At 42.3% G+C, this 19304-nt stretch overlaps 3 protein-coding genes across 21 annotated transcripts in view; 1 reads left to right on the top strand and 2 right to left on the bottom strand.

The window, feature by feature from the left end:
• Nucleotides 1-301: 301 nt before the first annotated feature.
• Nucleotides 302-3291, bottom strand: maip1 (matrix AAA peptidase interacting protein 1). The gene is made up of 5 exons (XM_047601493.1): nt 2954-3291; nt 2412-2483; nt 1403-1529; nt 1091-1244; nt 302-999 (listed from the first exon to the last, which is right to left on the bottom strand). The coding sequence occupies exons 1-5, from the start codon at nt 3248-3250 to the stop codon at nt 921-923; spliced, it is 729 nt and encodes a 242-aa protein (XP_047457449.1). The 5' UTR covers nt 3251-3291; the 3' UTR covers nt 302-920.
• A 196-nt stretch (nt 3292-3487) lies between these two features.
• Nucleotides 3488-8652, top strand: tyw5 (tRNA-yW synthesizing protein 5). The gene is made up of 8 exons (XM_047601492.1): nt 3488-3660; nt 4527-4681; nt 4827-4896; nt 4980-5024; nt 5868-6005; nt 6106-6193; nt 6594-6710; nt 6791-8652. Exons 1-8 carry the CDS (start codon nt 3580-3582, stop codon nt 7093-7095), a joined length of 999 nt encoding a protein of 332 aa, XP_047457448.1. The 5' UTR covers nt 3488-3579; the 3' UTR covers nt 7096-8652.
• The window catches only part of lrrfip1a (leucine rich repeat (in FLII) interacting protein 1a), a 52152-nt gene continuing 41084 nt past the window's right edge, over nt 8237-19304 (bottom strand). For 10 of the 19 annotated variants that reach the window (XM_047601471.1, XM_047601473.1, XM_047601472.1 and 7 more), the window contains 7 exons: nt 18844-18915; nt 17975-18145; nt 17244-17336; nt 16953-17045; nt 16710-16802; nt 16451-16589; nt 11164-14399 (listed from right to left, as the gene is read on the bottom strand). In XM_047601471.1, coding sequence (XP_047457427.1) covers nt 11746-14399; nt 16451-16589; nt 16710-16802; nt 16953-17045; nt 17244-17336; nt 17975-18145; nt 18844-18915 — 3315 coding nt within the window. In that variant the 3' untranslated portion in view covers nt 11164-11745. Of the gene's footprint in view, nt 9212-9296; nt 9402-9487; nt 9568-10024; nt 10146-10701; nt 10752-11163; nt 14400-16450; nt 16590-16709; nt 16803-16952; nt 17046-17243; nt 17337-17974; nt 18146-18843; nt 18916-19304 lie in introns of those variants that run through there. The other 9 variants (XM_047601476.1, XM_047601485.1, XM_047601487.1 and 6 more) reach the window with 5 other exon arrangements.

The raw sequence follows: 19304 nt of genomic DNA, 5'->3' as shown, positions 1-19304 counted from the left end.
ATTTAATGAACTCTCCTTTTTATATATATACATATTATAATGAGTGGGCTCATTAGCGCCATCTGCTGTCTAGTCCTGGTTCTAGTGTTGTATTCACCTCTTACTAAAACAAATCAGGGCTCAATCACTGTCCGTGATTTACAAATTTCGGAAGTTGTTCCCAGTTGCTGTAACACCTTAAATTCCCCACAGGGATAAAAAAAATAAATAAAAAAATAAAGATAAAAAAATCCTAATTATAATAGTTTTGCAACCAGGTTCAGTGCATGTCCTAACAATAGCAGGAAATCAGAGGCACGTGTTTCATTTCATAGTTCTTTATTAAAACAAACAAGTGTTTGTTGCGGCTAAACGACGTCACCTCCACCTTTAAAAACACCAGAACACAAGCGCGTATGTTACTCTGAAGCCTTATGGCTGCAACAGATTATGAATAGTGTCTGTTGGCATTTTTACCTGGATATAAATGTGGTTCATGGAATAATAATATGTAATATCATGACAGCACAAACCAGTTATTCTTGCCGCATTTAACTTCGACACATTCTGCATTTAAATATGAAAGTGCAGGTCCAAGAAATCTTTCATTTAAACCGCTTCAGTCGTCAGATCATGAGGGTCAGATTGTGCAACCAAGAAATCCTCAGTGTATTTATGCGTTAGTCAGAGATAAATATCATTTAGTTTTTTATTATTAAATACCACATCTTCCAGAGTGAGTTCACAAAGTTCTGATCACTGGTTTCTGTGACATAGTGAAGTTATGTTAGCGCAGACAGTTCTGGCCTTAACGAATCTCCAACTTTGTCCTGATGTTTTCCTCCGACGCTCAGTGAGCAGCAGCTTCTCCTTTCCCCTCATGATGTGCATAACGTCAAGCTGATTTCGCTGTAATGAAAGCAAACACAAGGGAATTTCCACTAATCCAAAAGCTTGGAGTGCTCTATCCTCGTGATGGTCCAGTCTGGAGGAACTCCTTTAGTGAACTCCCTCTGAAATCTGCCACAAAGACAGAATAAAGATCAGAGTGAATTGTCTGAGAGACAAAGACTTTCAGTGTTTAAACCCGTTAGTGGTGGAGGACACTCACTCATACGTGGCTGTTAGCACTCTCTTGGTTTCTTCTTGTCCGTCTTCCCGTCCGATCACCACCTTAAACATGCGAATTCCCTCTAAGCTGTCGTTAGGAAGATTTGCGCTGGTCAGGTACCAGAAACGCGTCAGGACACGGACAAACTTTCTCCCTGGAATAAAAATAACACAGACTCTAATTACGACTGAACAAATTACTTTAGTTTGTAAAATGAGTAATGAATATACTGTGCTTATGTAATTATTGCACAGTATCAGCACAGTGAGAAGAAACTATCCTCCAGGGGGTTGATCCTATAACATCTCTCACCGTTATCATCATAGAAAACTCCCATGTCTCCGAGTATCGTTTGCATGATGTCATCAGGATCTGCACAGAGCGCTTCCTTGTAGTTGGACGGCAGCGAGCTGCACTTTTCCTCCAGCTTCCCAACCAGCTGCAGGGACAGGAAAAAGGGGAACGAGTGTGGACGGGATACAACATCCAGCCGACTGCAAGACGCATTTTAAACTACTGCACTCACTCGGCTGCACTCTTTGATATGAGGCCAAATATCTGGGTGATGCATGTGTCGTTTAATTCACTTAAATTACAACTTAATCAGTAACACAGAATTTGTCTTTAGTAGTGTCTTTCTTACTTAATAGATTAGAGACAAACCTAAGAGATAAAACACTCAATAAAAACGTCGCTGAAACATTAATAATTTAAGAATGTTTATGAAATGACTATTAAGATTCAAGATTCAACATCACTTCCTTGATCCCCACAGGGAAACTGTTCTGACCAAGAGTCTCAGGATAACAAAGAACATATGTGAACCAGACACAGACATAAGAATAAGAGTCAAAATAAAATAAAATCATCTTAAAAATAGAATAAGAATGAGGTAGTAAGAATTACAGAAAATAATCTACAGTCCAATTTACATGAGATATACAAGACATGAGATATACAGACATTATACAGTGTCTCAGTGTGCGCTTATATAAAGTGTGTTGTGTGTCGATGTGCAACAGACCTTAAGCATTAGACCGCTGACAGTGTGGGGATGAATGACCTCCTGAAACGCTCATAGCTACAGTATATTATGACCCAAACCTCTGACCTCTCCCACTATAAATCTACATTTAATCCCGTTATTCAGGATTCTTTTACGTTGTCTATATGTCCACAGGTTGTACACTGAGCAAAGTAGAGTAAGCTCACAAGTGGACAGTGATTACACAGCTCAGAATAGATCTAAAACCATCTGTCTTTGTGAAAGCAGTGCATCTCACTGTGTTTATCACGGCAGGTTTTATTCCACCATACTCACGTCTGAAGCTACGAGTCCGTCCAGCGCTTTGAACTGACACTGAGACAACAGCCTGGAAACCTGAACAAAGGCCTGCAAGAGTCAACACAACATCCTCATGGTTAACGCACATGGTGTGGATCTGGATCTCAGGTGTCAAACATAGGGCCCGCGGACCAAAAGCGGCCCACCAGAGAGTCTAATCTGCAGTGTTAGCACGTATTAGCAAAAAAAATTATACAGAAGAGTCCAATTTTTCAATAAATATAACGGCTGTTTCCAATTTGTTCACTGTTTTAGGAAGATAAGTAGATTCAACACAACACTGAGACCAAGGACTAAAAGACATTTTAAAAATTTTTCCTTTTTTTAAACATTCTCTTAATTTACTTGTTCTTCTTTGCACTACAACAAACACATTATTGTGTTATGTTACTGCTCCAGATCAAACTGGGCTGAATGTGGCCTCCGAACTGAAACGGGTTTGACCGCCCCTGATGTAAACAAACAATCCAGGGGTGTGTTTCCATGCTGGGTTTCCAGGTTTTAAGGTTTAAACACACCTGCTTCGCTCCCTCCGTAAACTCTTCAATGCTGAAGTCTTTGTCGAAGTACGTCCTGATCAGAAAGGAGTAAATCCGGGTTCGGAACCAGATGAACGGGTTCGGGATACCGACCCAAATCATCTTCTTCGCGGGTTTCTGCCACGGGTCCGACCCGTAGAGCCGAACCGGGGCCGAGGAGGGATGTAGCCGAGTCTGATGCAACTTGTTCAGGACGAGTCTTTCATTTAAAAACACACGAGTAAAGCTAAATGTCGACGGAAACCTGGAACAACCTCTTAACATGGGGAGCGCCATCTTTTTTTCCCCCCTAGACGTACACAGACTGTGTCCTTGAACCTTCCGGTTAGCAACAGCTCGCAACACAGCTTCCGGTTAGCAACAGTTATTAAGAGATACGTGTAAATAAACTAAAGACAACAAAGAAACACGCGTTTTTATAAACGAATAATTAAACAACAATATTCAAATATATAAAGTGGGGTATAACTCATTAAAAGTCCGCCCTGATTATTATTTTGTTTTTGTTTCTATGGGGAACACTAACGATGTAACACGCGCCGGTGAGGTTGTACTGAGCTGTTTGTTTTCAGGAGCGACGGGTTTTCTAGATAAAATCATGTTCAATGGAGCTCCAGGAAAAAGCAGCCGTGCCGATATTTACAGAAGTAGACAGGGACGTGTTTCTACGAGAAATTTATCCAGAGGTAAGAAAAAAAACGTATTATCATAACTTTATCATGGCTGCAGAGAAGTGACACATGTTGTGACAGTTCAGGTTTCTGCAGGGAAACTTTAGGACCTGGTTTTCATTCATTCATGTAGGTGTTATTCAGACATGTAGCATCCAACTAGACCAGACCACACACCCCTACCCCATAGCAATGACGCTCCTGACACACACACACACACACACAGAGAGAGAGAGAGAAACACTCAAAAACTAAAAAATAACATGAAGAACAAGATTCATACACAGACTGTTCAGACTATCAAACATGAGTATGCATTAACCTTGAGAGATGCTATTTTTATAATCTAAATATAACAACAAGGCACATTTATTTGTCTGATTATTGAAACAGATCAAAACAAACAGGTCAAAACAAACTAAAATAAAGTTTAGGCAAAAAAACAAAAAACAAAAACTAATTGATAAGACAACTCTGTAACAATATAAATAGCCATTCCATGTTCCAAAGGGTGTAGGATGAAGTTATTAAAAACTCATCTAGTCCTACCCCCATTGCACATTGTTCATTGGTTACATATATATATATTTTTTGCCCATTTCCACCTTGTATCTATTCAGAATATTGTTGGTAAAGACGTGTTTGAACTTGCTTGGTGACACATGTTTTCAGTTCTTCACTACAGATTTACTCCTTTTACTGAGGTGCAATGCATTCTTGAGTTAGTGTGTACCTGCTGCCTTTGAAACATACATATTCCCCTGAGATTGTGGTTATTTTCCTTTAAATTAAACAACTTTAACGCGTTACCTGATGATGTTTTGGGTTCGATGGTTCAGAATGAAGCCACTCGCACATTAACCATGAGCGTTGCTTTCCAGCGCAGACCGGCCGTCCTGAGAGGTGTGAGTCTGGGCCCGTGTCTGGAGAAGTGGACGGTTGAATATCTTGCACGTAAAGGAGGCGACAAGGAGGTGAAGATTCACGTGTCCACGGTGCCACAGATGGATTTCCTCCACAAAAACTTTCTCTACAAGTATGTCTGCTCATACAGATCTGCACCGTGTGTGGATGGTCCCTGACCATGTGAACTTAATGCCGAACCCAAACCATGAACTCTGTCCTTACATATAAACAGTCTCCTCTGCAGCTCTCTCATCTCCTGTGTCTCATTTTAACAGAACTCTGCCGTTTAGTGAGTTTGTGAAAAGAGCATCCGAGACAAAACACGCCGACTTCTTCCTCTGTGAGGTAAGAAGAATAAAAAAGGATTTGGTGTAAACTGCAGCGTGAGTAGTTGGTTTTATTCATTCATTCCTCGGTCTGTTTTTTAGGATGAGAGCTACTATCTTCGATCGCTGGGAGAGGACGTACGAAAGGTACAGACCTCTTCACGTCCTACGTCACTGTGACATCACAACGTTAGCTGGAGGCAAAACAGAGGGAAGCTGGAGGCCTTCAACCAGGAAAATGTCGTCTCGCTGTATTTCTTTGGTGCCAAAACTGAAAAATCTAAAACACTAACTTGAAGTTTTATCACACACCAGCCACTGCCACATATAGACGACTTTGGTTTAGCTTTTAGAGGCATCTAACGATTTGTGTGCCTTCAGATTTTCTTTCATGGTCCGTGTAAATGTCTGCCCATTGCACAGTGGACAATCCTGTCAATCCATCCAGTGAGTGATAGACTGTTTGACAAATTACATTAAGTTCATCATTATTTGGGGGATTCATGTGACATGCTAATGCTAATTGTGAGCTAACGCAACGTTACTTGCATGTTTCAGGGGTGTCCAAGCAGAAGTTGCATTTACTACGTTACCCTCCACAGTGGATCCACTTACGTCTTATAGTATCTTTGTTGGAGAGGCTTCACTTGATAAAGACAGACCAGACTTCGTCCCCTCTGTGTCCTTTGGTCAAATTGTCCATCCAGTGAGTGAGGGGGTCGGTGAATATAGTCCCATCAGTCAGAGTCAACTTTTTAAAAATAACACTCACAGTCTCAAGGAGTATTAGTATATTCTCTATAATATACGTTTTCCTTGTTCATTTGTGCCTCCAGTCATGTTTTGCCTCCAGTTAAGCCCCGCCCCTCAGAAAACATCACACTGTTTACAAACTGAAGGAGTGAGAAGACTAAATGTTGGGTGACATATATTTTTTTAATGTGATAAAGATCGTCTCCAGTCTGGAAATGTTTGCTTCCTCTCCTGCAGGAACCTGCTGATCTGAGCAAACAGTTCCCAGACTTGGCGTCGGATTTCCACGTCCCGCGCTTCTTTGAGCCCGATCAGTTCTTCTCCACCGTCTTCCGCATCAGCTCCTGTGGCCTGCAGCTCTGGACGCACTATGATGTGAGCGTGGTTAAGGGGTTTGGAGGGATGTCTGAGGTCATAACTGGTCAGCTTCGCCGCATCTTAACGGTGAAGTGGGTTCTTTCGTTGGTTCCTTCAGGTGATGGACAACCTGCTGGCTCAGGTGACTGGGACAAAGAGAGTGGTTCTCTACAGCCCCCAGGATGCACTACACCTCTACCTGTCTGGTAAGTAGCTATGGAAACATGTCAGCGCCTCAGTCACGGCTGAAATATACATGGATCAGGCATAAGATTATGACCACCTTCCTATTATTGTGCAGGTTGTGACTCATCAGAGAATGGACCTTGTTGGGGTGTGCTGAGGTGTATTAGTGGGGCCTTTGGGTCCTATGGGTTGAGGGGAGGGGCCTCTATGGTGGCTCCTCCCACTGATACTTGATTAGTTTGGGATCTAGTGAATTTGGAGGCCATGTTAACGCCTAAAGTTAATCAGCAGAACACTGAATTGTCACAAGATGGTTTAAATGTTATTTACGTCTCCTCTCAGTGGTCATAATGTTATGCCTGATCGGTGGTTCTTCTTACTTACACTTATTAACCTGACTTTAATCATGTGTCCCATCAGGTGATAAGTCAGAGGTCCTGGACATCGATGCACCAGATTTGCAACGGTTCCCTGATTTTGTGAAGGCGAAGAGATACGAGTGTGTGCTGGAGCCTGGAGATCTGCTGTTCATCCCTGGTAACGAGAGCCGCCCATCACTCTGTCAACACATCCTAACTACTACTTTTACCGTAACACTTCTCTTTGTCTTTGTCCAGCTCTGTGGTTCCATAAGACCCTTGCGCTGCAGTTTGGAGTGGGGGTCAATGTGTTCTGGCGCCACCTACCTCCACACAGCTACGACAAAAAGGACCCGTACGGGAACAAAGACCCGGTGGCTGCAGCTCGGGCCCTTCAGGCTCTGGAGAGGGCGCTACACGCTCTGGATGAACTTCCAGAAGATTATCGGGACTTCTACGGCCGACGTATGATTCAGCGCATCCAAACACGGACACACTTAGACAGTTTATCAGGAACAAAGACACAGGACGACTCTGACAGTCCAACCACCAAACCTGGATGAGACACCATTTGTCTTTTGGATTTTGAACAGAGAACAAAGTAATAGTTTTGACCTGCATGTGGCACAAAGATGGAAATCACACCAAACGTTATTTATGCTGAGACGAATGAATCACAGTTTATAGTAAAACATTTCTTATTTTTCTTTGTGTTTTAACAGTTTTTGTCTCATTTTAATACAAAATAAAGTCTGCAGCCTTTGAACCTGTCTGTTCAGAGGACAGTTTACTCATCTCTTACTGCAAACAACAGCTTTCTGACCCACTCTGTATTGAATTCAACTTCAGTGAAGCCAAAAAAAAGTAGAGCGCCCCCTGGTGTCCGGCTGCAGTATAGGTCATAAGCTCCACCTCCTCGAATGGGCCAAACTCCTGACACCTGAGCTGATGTTCGCTTTGCAATTTTAATTTCCTTTATTTGGGATAAGTAGGTCAGGTCATTGTTGTGCAAAAGCAGAACTGCAAATAATGAAATCCCAACGTCCTCAATTGAGTACCTGCTAATTAGTGAAGTTATAGCTTATTGCTATTGATAGAATTTGTGTCATGTTGAACAAGGAAAGTTAAACATATATAAACAAGTTTCAACTGTAAAATTAGATGAGGTTTCATCCTTTGTCCCCTTTTGTTACGTGATCGCTCATGTTTTTACACCAACTAGTATCGAGTTATGAGGATAAAAGTTTAAATGAAGCAGAGTCATCTGCTACAAACCTGAAACATAACAAGGACTTTAGGCTTCAGGAGGTTAAAAAACATGTTGATGCATCTTCAAGTGTCAGTTTTTTGGACAAGTTCTGTTTTAGTTATCCAACGCTATAGAAACTGTATTTGACAACGGCGACCACCGGTTGCCATGCCAACAGCTCTGAAAAGTTTGGCCAGTGCAAGAAAGTGGGGACACGTTGTCCATATTTATATACAGTCTATGGTTTGAATGGTAAATGAGTAACTACCTGTACCAGTGATGGCAGTGTTCTGCTTTACGTATTGTTTGACTTCAGATACTGACCCAACAAATTCACCTCCTCATGTTGGAGACGTGGATCTTTTCCGTCCCCAGGCAGAGTCAGGCTCACAATACGGCCTTAAAATACCTCAGCTCCCGTTTCCTGGACCACACCACAACAATTAAAGAAACTGTAAAGTTTGAAATTTTATTGCACAAAGATTACAGTTCTTTAAGTTTCCTTACAAACAGGTTAAAGCTTTGTAAACAGTGAAGCAGCATCTCCCCAGTGTGTTCAGTATCTCCTGCTAACACCGCTTTGAGTCCCTATCGTCACATTTCCTCAGTAAAGTCTCAGCATTTACGTGTGTGTGCGCAAGAGCCAACCAGTGATTGACTATACGAAGCAGAAAGCAGGAAGAGTTAATAAGGATGACGGCACACTGTGGGTCAAACCTGCTCAGCATCAAGGGATCTGACGCCTACGAGACGAGGGGGACGTTGGTGACTCTTTGTGACTACCTGAAAAAGTTTCTCTTTAGCTGACAAACATTTTTAGTTTGGCTTTGGCTGCAAATGACAAAAAAAAAAAAAGGTAAAGTGAGGAAAATCCACAACACAAAGCATCTGAAGGTCTCGGCCGTCGTCCTCCGTCTTTAACATCCTCCATGTGAGCGAATAAATACCTTGTTGGGAGGCAGCAGGAAGGAAGAAGAGCCAGTGCAACATGTTGTCTCTAGCAACAAAAAAAAAAAAAAACACAACGAGAGAAAGAAGTCGACCGCGTGGCCTGTTCCTCCTTCAGTGCTGAGGTTCAACCGAAGTCACGGTGGAAGTTTGCCTCACGATGCTGTGAGGACTTCTCATCAGACAAAACAAGAAAAATAAAACAAAGAAATGGCACGTTGCTTGGTGGTGGTGGTGGTGGTGTCTAATCTGTGGATATAATACCTAAGTTAGATTTTTTTTCTTATGGTCTCTATTAGCCAGACGACAGACAGAGGACGGTCGTCTTCCAGGTGATCAGACAGCTTTGGTTTACGGAGCAGACGGAGCGGAAGCTACGGAGTCTGAGCCATTCCACGGCTAGACTTTATCTTCTCCAGTCTCTTAGATAGATGGCTGTTGTTTGACTCCAGTTCGTCGATCTTGTCCAGCGCCGACCGCAGCTGGAGGAAGAAAAAAGGTTTTCAGTTAATCAGAGCTTCGGACGCTTTGGGCTTTAATTTGAATGAGTAGAAAGAGACGGCGTGCCTCTCTCTGTAGCTTCCGTTTCTCCGCCTTCAGCTCGTCCTCCACTTTCTCTGAGTTTTCTGCTGCGGACTTGTAGCGCGTCACCTGACCCTCGAGTCTGGTCACCTGAGCACGCAAGAAAAATACAACGTCAGAAACGTCTTTTAATCAGAGCCGTGTGCTGAGAGCTTTCAGGATTCTTCTCCACTTACGTTTTGCTCTAAAGCCGTCACTTCTTGTTCGGCCTTCACCAGCTTGAACTTCATGTCGCTTATTTGCCTGTTAGAGTCTCCTGGAGATATTTAGCAAGAGCAAATATATGTTAGTCTAAGTTTATTTCACTTATACAGCACCTTCAAGTCAAAGAACAGTTGCACCAAAGTGCTTCACATCCAACATGTCGTGTAAAACGTGTAAAATACAGATAAACGTCAATGTATCAACAAATGAAAAGTTATTAACACCCAGAATGATCAGATGAAAAAGTAAAATAAAAGGGAATAAAGATGGGTCTTAACGTGCTTCTTAAAAGCCTCAACATAGTCAGAGCTCCTAAAAGCTTCTGGCCCGGTCCCCCTCCAGCCAACGTACCACGGTCTGAGGTTCTGAAATACTGAAGACTGAAGAGAAGTGGATCTACAACTGAACCCTGAGGAACCCCACATGTAATATTTGCAGGTGTGGAGGAGGAGCTGCCAATGGAGTCACTAACTATTCTAAAGTGTTTTTTTATACGTGAGTACACTTACTCTGCACTTCCATGATGTTGGGATCGTTGGCGCCATTTTCAACTATTTCGCCGTCTGGAGTAGACGCGTCTGTGCCATTTTTCTGTGTCTTCTGTTCCAGCTGGGCCTTCAGTTTCTTTACCTGTAAACAGACGCACGACACGTACATCAGGTACACATCACGGTCAGCTTATAGTGACAACTTTACCCTCAATAAATCTCATGGAACAACCCAAACAAAGACAAGACTTGTAGCCCAAAGTACAGTCATGTCCAGAGTTTTCCATTTTCCAAGAGTTTCCAAGTGCAGTTTTTAACAAATGTTGCTGAGGATTAATACACATTGATTTTGTTCTTGTTTTACTTTCGTCATTCAGTGGAACCAGTTTTAGAGCTAGGTTCATTTCTGAATTCTGAACTCAGACTTAGACTAGAGAAATTAACTGTTTATAGTTCTGTAGTGTTCACTATGGGAGTGGAGCTGATTCATTCTGCTGGAGAATGAGCTCCTCCTGTAGTGTTTGGTGCAGTGGACGGGATGGATTGTCCATAATGTAGAGCAGTTTACCCAGTGTCCTCCTATATCTATTTGTGGGCCAGTTCATGTTATTGTGTTTTTAAACATTAAATGTTTGACCCATGTTATATGAAGGCTACCAAATCCTAACAGTATGTATGTACTTTCAGCACCGCCTCACCTGCTCTATCATTTTTTCCCGCTCGTCCACCAGCTTCCTCAGACGGATCTCTGAAACATACAACACACCTTTGAGAAAATGTACGTTTCAGAAAAGTTCACTTCATATCAAATGATCAATTTCAATGCATCACACTGCATAACACACACATAATCACTTCCCATAGCAATAAAATGAAAAATGAAGTTAACGTACCAGCGGTGGGAGGAGCCAGGGAGATGGTAGGGAGGGGGCTAAGGTTGATGCATGCAACAGATCAGGCATCCATGAGGGAGTGATGGAGGGGAGTGTGTGTGGGGGGTGGGGGCATGGGGGGGTTAGCATGCACAAACTGTGGAGAGGATGGTCAGTGCAAGAGCACACACCTTCTAGGACAACATGACCACACTCGGGTATGATGACTCAAAGTTACCATGAGAAAACAATAATTCAACAAAAATAGATTTAAAACAACATTTCAAATTTCAAATGGGTAACAGCAGGGTGTTTATTAGCATTCCAATCCATCCTTTCCATTTAGTGCAAATAAATGCAAACATGCCGTACATTTAATCACACACTTTCTATGCTTTAGAATCAAGAGTCCATGAAAGTGAAAATGACTGAGAGAGACAAACAAACGTGACACGTTTTAATCTTCAGCGTTGTGGCTACACCTAGTTATGACTAGAGTTTAAGGCGATTCACCAGAAAATATACTGTTTTTTTTTTTGTTTTTTGAAGTGAATTTATGAATGAGTTCCTGGATTAGATGTAGAATAACAGAAAAAGGTTGTGTGGCAGAGAAATACTATCAGTGGCATTGTGGCACAAGCAGCTTGATAAACGTGCATGGACATCGAGAACAGCTTGGTCCGCAGGTAAAGTAATCTCAACAGTTATTTAGTTTCGGCTTCTTTTTTACATATGACCTCAGTGAAACAAAATAACACACACACACCAGTTTATCTGGGACAAAATCAAAGTGCTGAAAGGTTTAAACTTCTAATTAAAGGACAGTAGACGGTTACATCATCAAATTAATTTAAATTTATCCACACTGCACTAAGACATTTTACATTCCTCTTTGGTCTTTCCTTTGCTCTTCTTACTACTCTTCTTCCCATCTTTCCCTGACTGCGCCGCCTCTTTGCTGCTGTCTTGGACCTCACTTTTTGGTAAATCCGAACCTTCGCCCTGTACGTCATGTTTGATAGCCTCTAACCCTTCCTCTACCACCAGAGACGCCCGCTTAAGGTTCTCCGCAACGTTCAAAACCTCTTCCTGTCCTGTCACACGCGTCTGCTCGCCCGTGTCTTCCTTCGATGCGTTCCTCTGCTCTTCAGAAACATTTTCAACCTTTTGCGATGTGGCTTCTTTTTCATGGGTGGCAGAGTTTTCTTGAGGCTCCGTTTCTTTTTCGTTGCTGCTTTCAGCTGCCTCGTCTTGTGCGTTTTCATTCGAGCCTGAACTACCAGACTTGCTTTCATCTGGCAGGACTTCAACTGCCTCCTCAATTTCTTCCTGCTTTGAATTCTTAGGTAGGTCAGACGCGACAGCCGCTTCTACATCCATGTCATCAAAATCAAAAGACTGCCCTTCATCATCGTCTTCATCTTCGTCCTCTACGGCATCGTCGCATTTGTCTTGACCGGATTCATGAGGCTCCTCAGCCAGAGGACAAGAGGACGACTCGCTCTCCTCATCCGGACTGTTTTTATGTTCTGCATCTTCTACAAGAGCCGCGTCCTGCTCAGTGGAGGAACCAACCTCAACTGCTTCTTCTGTTTTCAGAGGTACCTCAGCATTTGACACTTCGGTCTGATCCCCGTCCTCTACCGTCTTGCCTTCTGCGTCGTCCAGTTGTTCATCTCGTACAACAGCCTCCTCAGCGTCAATTGCTTCCAGATCTTTTGTTAATGATTCGCCGTCGCTCTCGTGTTTTCCATCATGCGAGGGGCCGTCTGTCTCCACCGCACCTTCAGGTTCCACCGCACCTTCGGCTTCCACCGCACCTTCAGGTTCCACCGCAGCTTCAGGTTCCACCGCAGCTTCAGGTTCCCTCACGCCTTCAGGTTCCACCGCACCTTCAGGTTCCCTCACACCTTCATTTAGCTCCTCGCCTTCAGCTCCGTCCTGCTCTGGCTCTGGATTATCGTCGCCCTCGCTGGGAGTCACATCAATAGTTGGGATGCATTCTGGTGCAGCCTCTACTTCTGCCTCCACATCATCTGCGACCACCGCCTCAGTCGCCTCATCGGGTTCTTCATCAGGAACCTTGATCAAAGAGTTCTCCGAGTCAGGTGGGCTCTCGGAAGCGTCGGTGGAGTCGGTCAAAGGTGGCACTGGGACAGATGCGTTTTCCTGACTCGTGGATTCAGATTCGTTTACGCCATCGTCTTTATCGTCTCCGAGGTTACTGGCTGCACATTTCATGTCATCCATAGACTCCTCCTCTACTTGATGGGTGGTTTCAGACACGGTATGGCTGCCATCCCCATCAGTAGAGACAGGTTCTCTGTTAGAGTTATCTCCACTCACAGTACACTCTATAACCAGGTCACTCTCTTTATTGGTGGAGATCAGGTTGTCAGGTGGACTCAGGGTCTCTGGATCAGGATCTTCTACTTTCTCTGTTGCTAAAGTTTCTGTCATGGATTCATTTGGAGTCTCAACGTAGGAGACATCTTCAGTGGCTTCCACCACCTCTGCTGGTGCTGCCATCTCTTTTATTTCCTCATGTTCACCCATATCGTTTTCTGTGGATGTCACTTTTTCCACTTCTTTTTCTTCATCTAATGTCTGGGTTTCTAGAACTTGTTCCTGCAGCTCGTTTGAAACAGCATCTTTTTCATCTTTTTCTGGTTCTTTGAAATCTTCCTGTGGAGAAACTTCCTCAGTTTTGTGCTCATCTTCTTCATTTTTAACAGCTTCCACCTTTGACTGGGTTACTGTTTCCTCGACAGGACTGGGAACGTCAGGTTGTATTGTGGGTTCACTATTTATTGCTGCTGGTTCAATTACGTCTTCCTTTTTGCAGTTTTCTTCCTCTGGTCCATCTTTTTGCTGGTTCTTGTTCTCTTGAGGTTTCTTTTTGCCTTTCTTCTTCCTTTTCTTTTTCTTCCCTGAAGCTGGTGTGCCCTGAACCTTAGATTTACTTGGCGTTTCCTCTGCCTCATCGTTCTCTGCCTCCTCTGTGTTCTCAGGCTCTTGTTGGGGTTCAGTGTTTGATGCAGCCGGGACGGATGTTACGCTGTGACTCGTCTCTCTAATATCATCGCTACTACTTTTGGTTTCTGTCTCTAACTCTTGGTTACCGGCCTCTTCTAACTTTACCTCAGATATTTCTCTTTCTGGACCATTTTCCTCAGGACATGTTGCAGACTGAACCTGTGGAGGTTCAGAGCTGCAAACCATTATATCTTTGGCTTCTGTGGTTGGACAGTCATTCACGACAACATTTAAATCACGGCTGAGTCCTTTGTCCTCGACACTGTCTTCCTCTACGGGTGAGCATGTCTGTTGTTCTTCTGAGGGCTCTTCTTTGCCAGATGTTTCCAGAGTGGACACATCAGCAACGTTACAGATCGTGTCAGAGCTCAAGTGATTCTCTTTGGCTTCCTCTTGCAGCTTTTCTTGCTGCTGCTCTGGATCCACCTCCTCCTCCTTCTCCTCCTTCTGCTCTCTGCTACTTCTCAACTCAGTCTCCTCTGTTTTGCCTGAGAGATCATGGAGAGCATACAGTGATGGGAGGCCCAAGAAAATGTCGACTTAAAACATGATTTAATCTTCATCAGGATGTGGATCAGCAGAAGTCAAGATAAGGCAGAAGATCTGGCTGATTTGAAGGCCAGAAAGAGAAGCACAGAGCTGAAGAAAAGCCCAAGAAGAAGAAGTAGAAGAAGAGAGGCATCATCGAAATGAAAGCCATCTGCATTCCAACAGTGTGAAGAGAGAAGAAGAAGCTGGAGGACGTCCGTATATACATATATACATAACAACCCAAAGAAAACTTTGCTACATAAACCAGCATTTATTTCTAAAAAGAAATTTCCAACAGATTAAGACCATTCACCGCTGCCACTGCAAGCATCATCACCAACACCACCTGCATTTACAGCTACTAGTGTTTCAGAAATAACGGAAATTATTACAAAGGTGTAAGAGAAACTCATAGGAAGACAAAGCGATTCCATAAATGGGATTTTAGTTTCTACAGGAAAAGTGCGATAGAAATCAGACAGATGTGGCTTAAAAGATAAGACTGGTGAGTCTGAGCGATCAGTTATAGGTTCTCTCACTACTTTCTCACTTTTTGCTGAAGCCCATTGTTTTCTTCTTGAAAAATACACAACCGGTTAAAAGTTTTAGACTATCCTCCAGTATCTTCTGGTACAGTTGGTCAGATTTTCATCCCACATTAAGATGATGACCCAAGAATGATTTTAGTCCAAGCTGTACCAGAACTACCTCAGGATAAAATAAAGAAGGAAAGGTTGAAGGACCATGGCCCAGTCTCTAGATTTTAACCCCAAGGAGCAGAAGAGTGAAAGTAAATCTCCCGACAAGTGACATTTCTGGGAAATTCTGCAACAAAATTGGGAAGAAAAATGTTTGATTTCCATTTTAGAAAGAAAGAATGTCACAAGTGTGTTCACATGTTAAATCAGCCAAAGATTGTTGCTGTGTTTAGAGGAGATTCTGGGTTATATAATGATTCCGTGATTCGTTTTTTTTTTCCCACTTCAGTTGTTTATTTGGTCTGTGCTTTAATTTCAGAGTAAAATGAGACATTCAACTGCTACATTTCAATAAAAAAAAGAAAGAAATATTGGAGTGTTGTAAAACCTTTGACCGGTAGTGTACATCTTCAGAAAAGGTCACAAAACATTTTAAATTAATGTTTTCAAGTCATTGCAGGTGTAGAGAACATTAAACTTTAATACGAGTATTTAGTGTTGGAGTTCACTGCATTTTTCAGCTGCAGATTAATACACATTTGGTTTTTAAGTGATTTTACAGTAATGAAGAAACAAGTCATCCGGTCTAATAATAATAGTTACTGGACTTATCAGAATTGGCAGGGGAAAAAAATCCAAATCAAACTCAAAATACAGATTTTTTGAGGATTTCAGGGTCATGCAGGCTTCATAGGCTTCAAGATTAGAGCAGAGGTCTTTAGTATTGTTCAGGCCAAGGACCCAAAACTGTTAATTAGGGACCCCCAACCTACTATACGTGTTATAAACTAAACTATTTATGAACATACATGATCATTTTTCAAATTAAACAAATCCATTTATCCCTTTAATAAAATATGTTGGATTCATGTTAATTTGTATTTAAATAAATTTAAATTTGTTGCAGGAAAAAAAAAAAAAAAAAAAGTCCAATCAACCAAAGATTTTGTGACCCCACTACAGTACCTCCATGGACCCCCCAAGGGTTGCGGAGCCTGTGTTGAAGACATATGGATTAGATTAAAGCTCAGCTCAGTGTCCAAAACAACTACAGATCACCAATCTTATCTTTTAAGAACAAGGTGCAAATCAGAGGTGAAGCAACATCAAACATTAAACAGCACAACACTAGAAACTGAAGAGTTCACTCCAAAATTAGACTGGTGGAAAAACGTCCATGTGATCTCAACATTTAATATTTAAAATCTAATATTTATACTGTTACATTACTAGTTAAAGCATTTTGGAGTGATGGCCTTCAGTCAGTCTTATGCTAAGCCGTGCAGAAAGAAAAAGGACTTGTGTTTTACCGAGCATGCTGTTCCCCTCCGCTGGTAAACTCTGTGAATCCGGAGCTGATTGGGAGTCTGAGCTGGGGGAACCTTCAGCCTCCGCCTCGCCGACCTCCCCATTGATGCTCAGGTCAGGTCCCAAAACTATTCCATGTTTCTACACAAGAAAAAGTCAAATATTAGCGCATGAAAACAGTTGTTTTTATTTTGTTTTTTTGGAAATAAATGACTCACACTTAAGCTATTTCTAGAAATGAGTATCTCACACAGACGGTACCTTCAGAATATCTTTCAGCGTTACCACCTCTTCTCTGAGCTCATCGCGTTCATTTCGGATCGCATCTGTGTATTCTTTCTGTCGCTCTAAGGCCTGAGCAGCGCCCCCAAAGCGGCACGGTGCAAAACAAAGTGAGAAGACAGGCGTAGAAGTGAGGAGGAATTTCATGCAAAGAATTCATGTCAGTAAAAGTGAATGTGTTAAAATTAGTAAAACTGCCAGATCAGGGTTTATAGGTCATACCCCGATTTTTTTATCCTTCCACTCCACTGTCTCTTGCAGGTCAGATATTTCTCTAACAAAGCCCTCCTGCTTTAAACGCAGCTGACGGATCTCCTAAACAGCAGGAAGAGGAAAGCACATTTGAACGGAAAAGGGAGAGCGGAAGGAAAGGAGGTGCAAATATGGTGTGAAAAGAAGTGGAAGTTGTGAAATGCATGGTGACATGCAGCTATCCGAAGAAAACAACCACCCACGATAAACGTGTCTCTCTTTTTAAACTGGGGGAGCATCCGCTGGTGGACAAATACTCACATTCAGCAGCTCTTCACTCTGTTTTAGCGTCTCTTTCATTTCACTGAACTGGAACTGGAGAACACTGTGGGCATGTTTCTCTCGCTCGTGTTCCTGTGGAGAACAAGAAACAGCTTACAAACTCATAACCCCCGACACATGACAGACGAAACAATGTGATGTGTGGGACAGTCAGTTCTGGGAGCTCTAGATTACTGAGTATCTGCAAACACTATGGATGACTTTTCTTTATTTACAAGATTTGAGAAGATGGAGAATAAAAAAATCTAATCAAAACTGTGATTTAGAACGTGACACATCCTTTGCCGTCCTTCCTCCTGCACCTTCTCTTATGTTTAACTGAATAACATGCTTGTAAGAATGAATCAATAAACATCAAGCGTCAACCTCCAGGTTTGAGGGATGAAATCCACCTGGAGGTGTAAAAAAAACTGCAGTTCATCCAGTGGCCACTAGAGGCTCCAAAAGGGAGCAAATCCCCATAGACCCCCATGTTAAAAAGCCCAACTTTACAGCATCATTAAACATGTTTACAGCGTGGTAAAAAAAAATGGTCTCAATGGTTTATTTCATTATTCATGACAACTGTCTCAATGTCTGACACAACCCCGCATTGTCTATATATGAAGGGTCCAAGTGTGGGCGGAGCGAAGCTCATCCATTTATTATAGATTTAAATCACTACATTTGAATGTGCTCCTGCTTTAGTCTGTTCTTTGTGCGTCCCGTACCTTGACTTTCTCGGCGTATTCCCGCCGTGACTCAGACAGCAGCTCCTCCAGCTCCATGAGCGAGTCTTTGAGTGTGTCCACCTGGTACATCAGGTTGTTCTTCTCATTGTCCAGCTGGGCGTTGGAAACCATGGCCTTACGATACTTCTCCTCCACCTCCGCTAAAGCATCCTGATGTAACCACATGCAGATATGTCATGTCCTAAAACCAGACTGCAGAGCTAAACCTTCCTGTTGGGTAATGTAGACAAACTGGTACGTGTTTGTAGACATGGATGGATGCAACTCTGACAACTTTGACCTGTATAGTGCAACAGTTAAGACTGGAAAGTGAAAATGCAAGTAGAAGTACGTGCTAACACAAACCAAAAGGAATCAGGAAAGACAGTGACATGCAGATGCGACATCGACAGTTTTGTCTCCAGTTTGTATTTTATTTTCTTAATAGAAAACTGTAAAGAAACAAATCCAGTAACAAGTAGAGGTGGGTACTTCACGATATGTATCACGATACTCGAGTCACGATACGATACATTATTATGATATTGCAATATTCTACATAGTTCATTGAGAATTTTTAAATGTAAGTTGTATTTACACTAAAAGCCAAAGGTTTGGAAGCAACTTCAAGTTTCTGTTCACGAAGCCTTTCTCAGAAACCAGCATGATCCAATCGTCAGCTTTACAGCTTTAGGAAGTCGTTCACAATTGGCCCAAAACATGACTTTATCTTTTTAAATCGATATCGTATCAGAGGATAAAGTATCGTGATATATATTGCCATATCGATATTTTTTCCCCACCCCTAATAACAAGCTGAAGTTAGCGAACCCGTTAGCTAACGCCCTGTCAGGGTCTCAGGCTGATACCTTGGCTTCTTTTAGGTTCTGCGTGTACTTGGTTTCCACGTCTTGAATTTGATCCTTCAGTTCATGAATCTCCTGGTGAAGAGTTGAGCAGCGTTGAGCAGAGAGAAGCAACACGGTGACAGCGACAGTGAAGGTGAAGTGTGAAGTTTGGACACGGTGAGCAGTGTGTGTGACAGAAAGAATTAAAAACAAATAAATAATAAAAGGCATGAACACAGAACAGAGCTGCACAGAACGTGGCTTTCAATGAAATAAGACTCGTCCACTGCAAAAAAAGGAATTTCAAGAAAGCAAAAAATCCTTGTATCTTATATTTTGTTCGGAGACAAGAACTTGGTGCTTATTTTAAGATTTTTTTTTCCAGCAAAAACTCATTGGCAGATTTTCTTTAATATAAGAACATTTTGCTTCTTTCTTGTAATGCTGTTTTTTGCAGTGTTGGACTTTGTTGTTTAATTAAC

Source organism: Mugil cephalus, chromosome 12, assembly GCF_022458985.1.
Source record: "Mugil cephalus isolate CIBA_MC_2020 chromosome 12, CIBA_Mcephalus_1.1, whole genome shotgun sequence".
In the NCBI taxonomy this organism is placed as follows: domain Eukaryota; kingdom Metazoa; phylum Chordata; class Actinopteri; order Mugiliformes; family Mugilidae; genus Mugil; species Mugil cephalus.
Note: the sequence above shows the minus strand (reverse complement) of the source record. Positions and strands in the feature narration are given on the sequence as shown.

Bases quoted from the DNA above. Each gene is read 5' to 3' on its own strand.
- tyw5 (XM_047601492.1), top strand. From the start codon at position 3,580: ATGGAGCTCCAGGAAAAAGCAGCCGTGCCGATATTTACAGAAGTAGAC. The intron at 5,025-5,867 runs GTACAGACCTCT...CCTCTCCTGCAG, and splicing joins TGGGAGAGGACGTACGAAAG to GAACCTGCTGATCTGAGCAA. The intron at 6,006-6,105 runs GTGAGCGTGGTT...TGGTTCCTTCAG, and splicing joins AGCTCTGGACGCACTATGAT to GTGATGGACAACCTGCTGGC.
- maip1 (XM_047601493.1), bottom strand. From the start codon at position 3,250: ATGGCGCTCCCCATGTTAAGAGGTTGTTCCAGGTTTCCGTCGACATTT. The intron at 1,245-1,402 runs GTGAGAGATGTT...TTTTTATTCCAG, and splicing joins AGTTTTCTATGATGATAACG to GGAGAAAGTTTGTCCGTGTC. The intron at 1,000-1,090 runs GTGAGTGTCCTC...TCTTTGTGGCAG, and splicing joins GTGCTAACAGCCACGTATGA to ATTTCAGAGGGAGTTCACTA.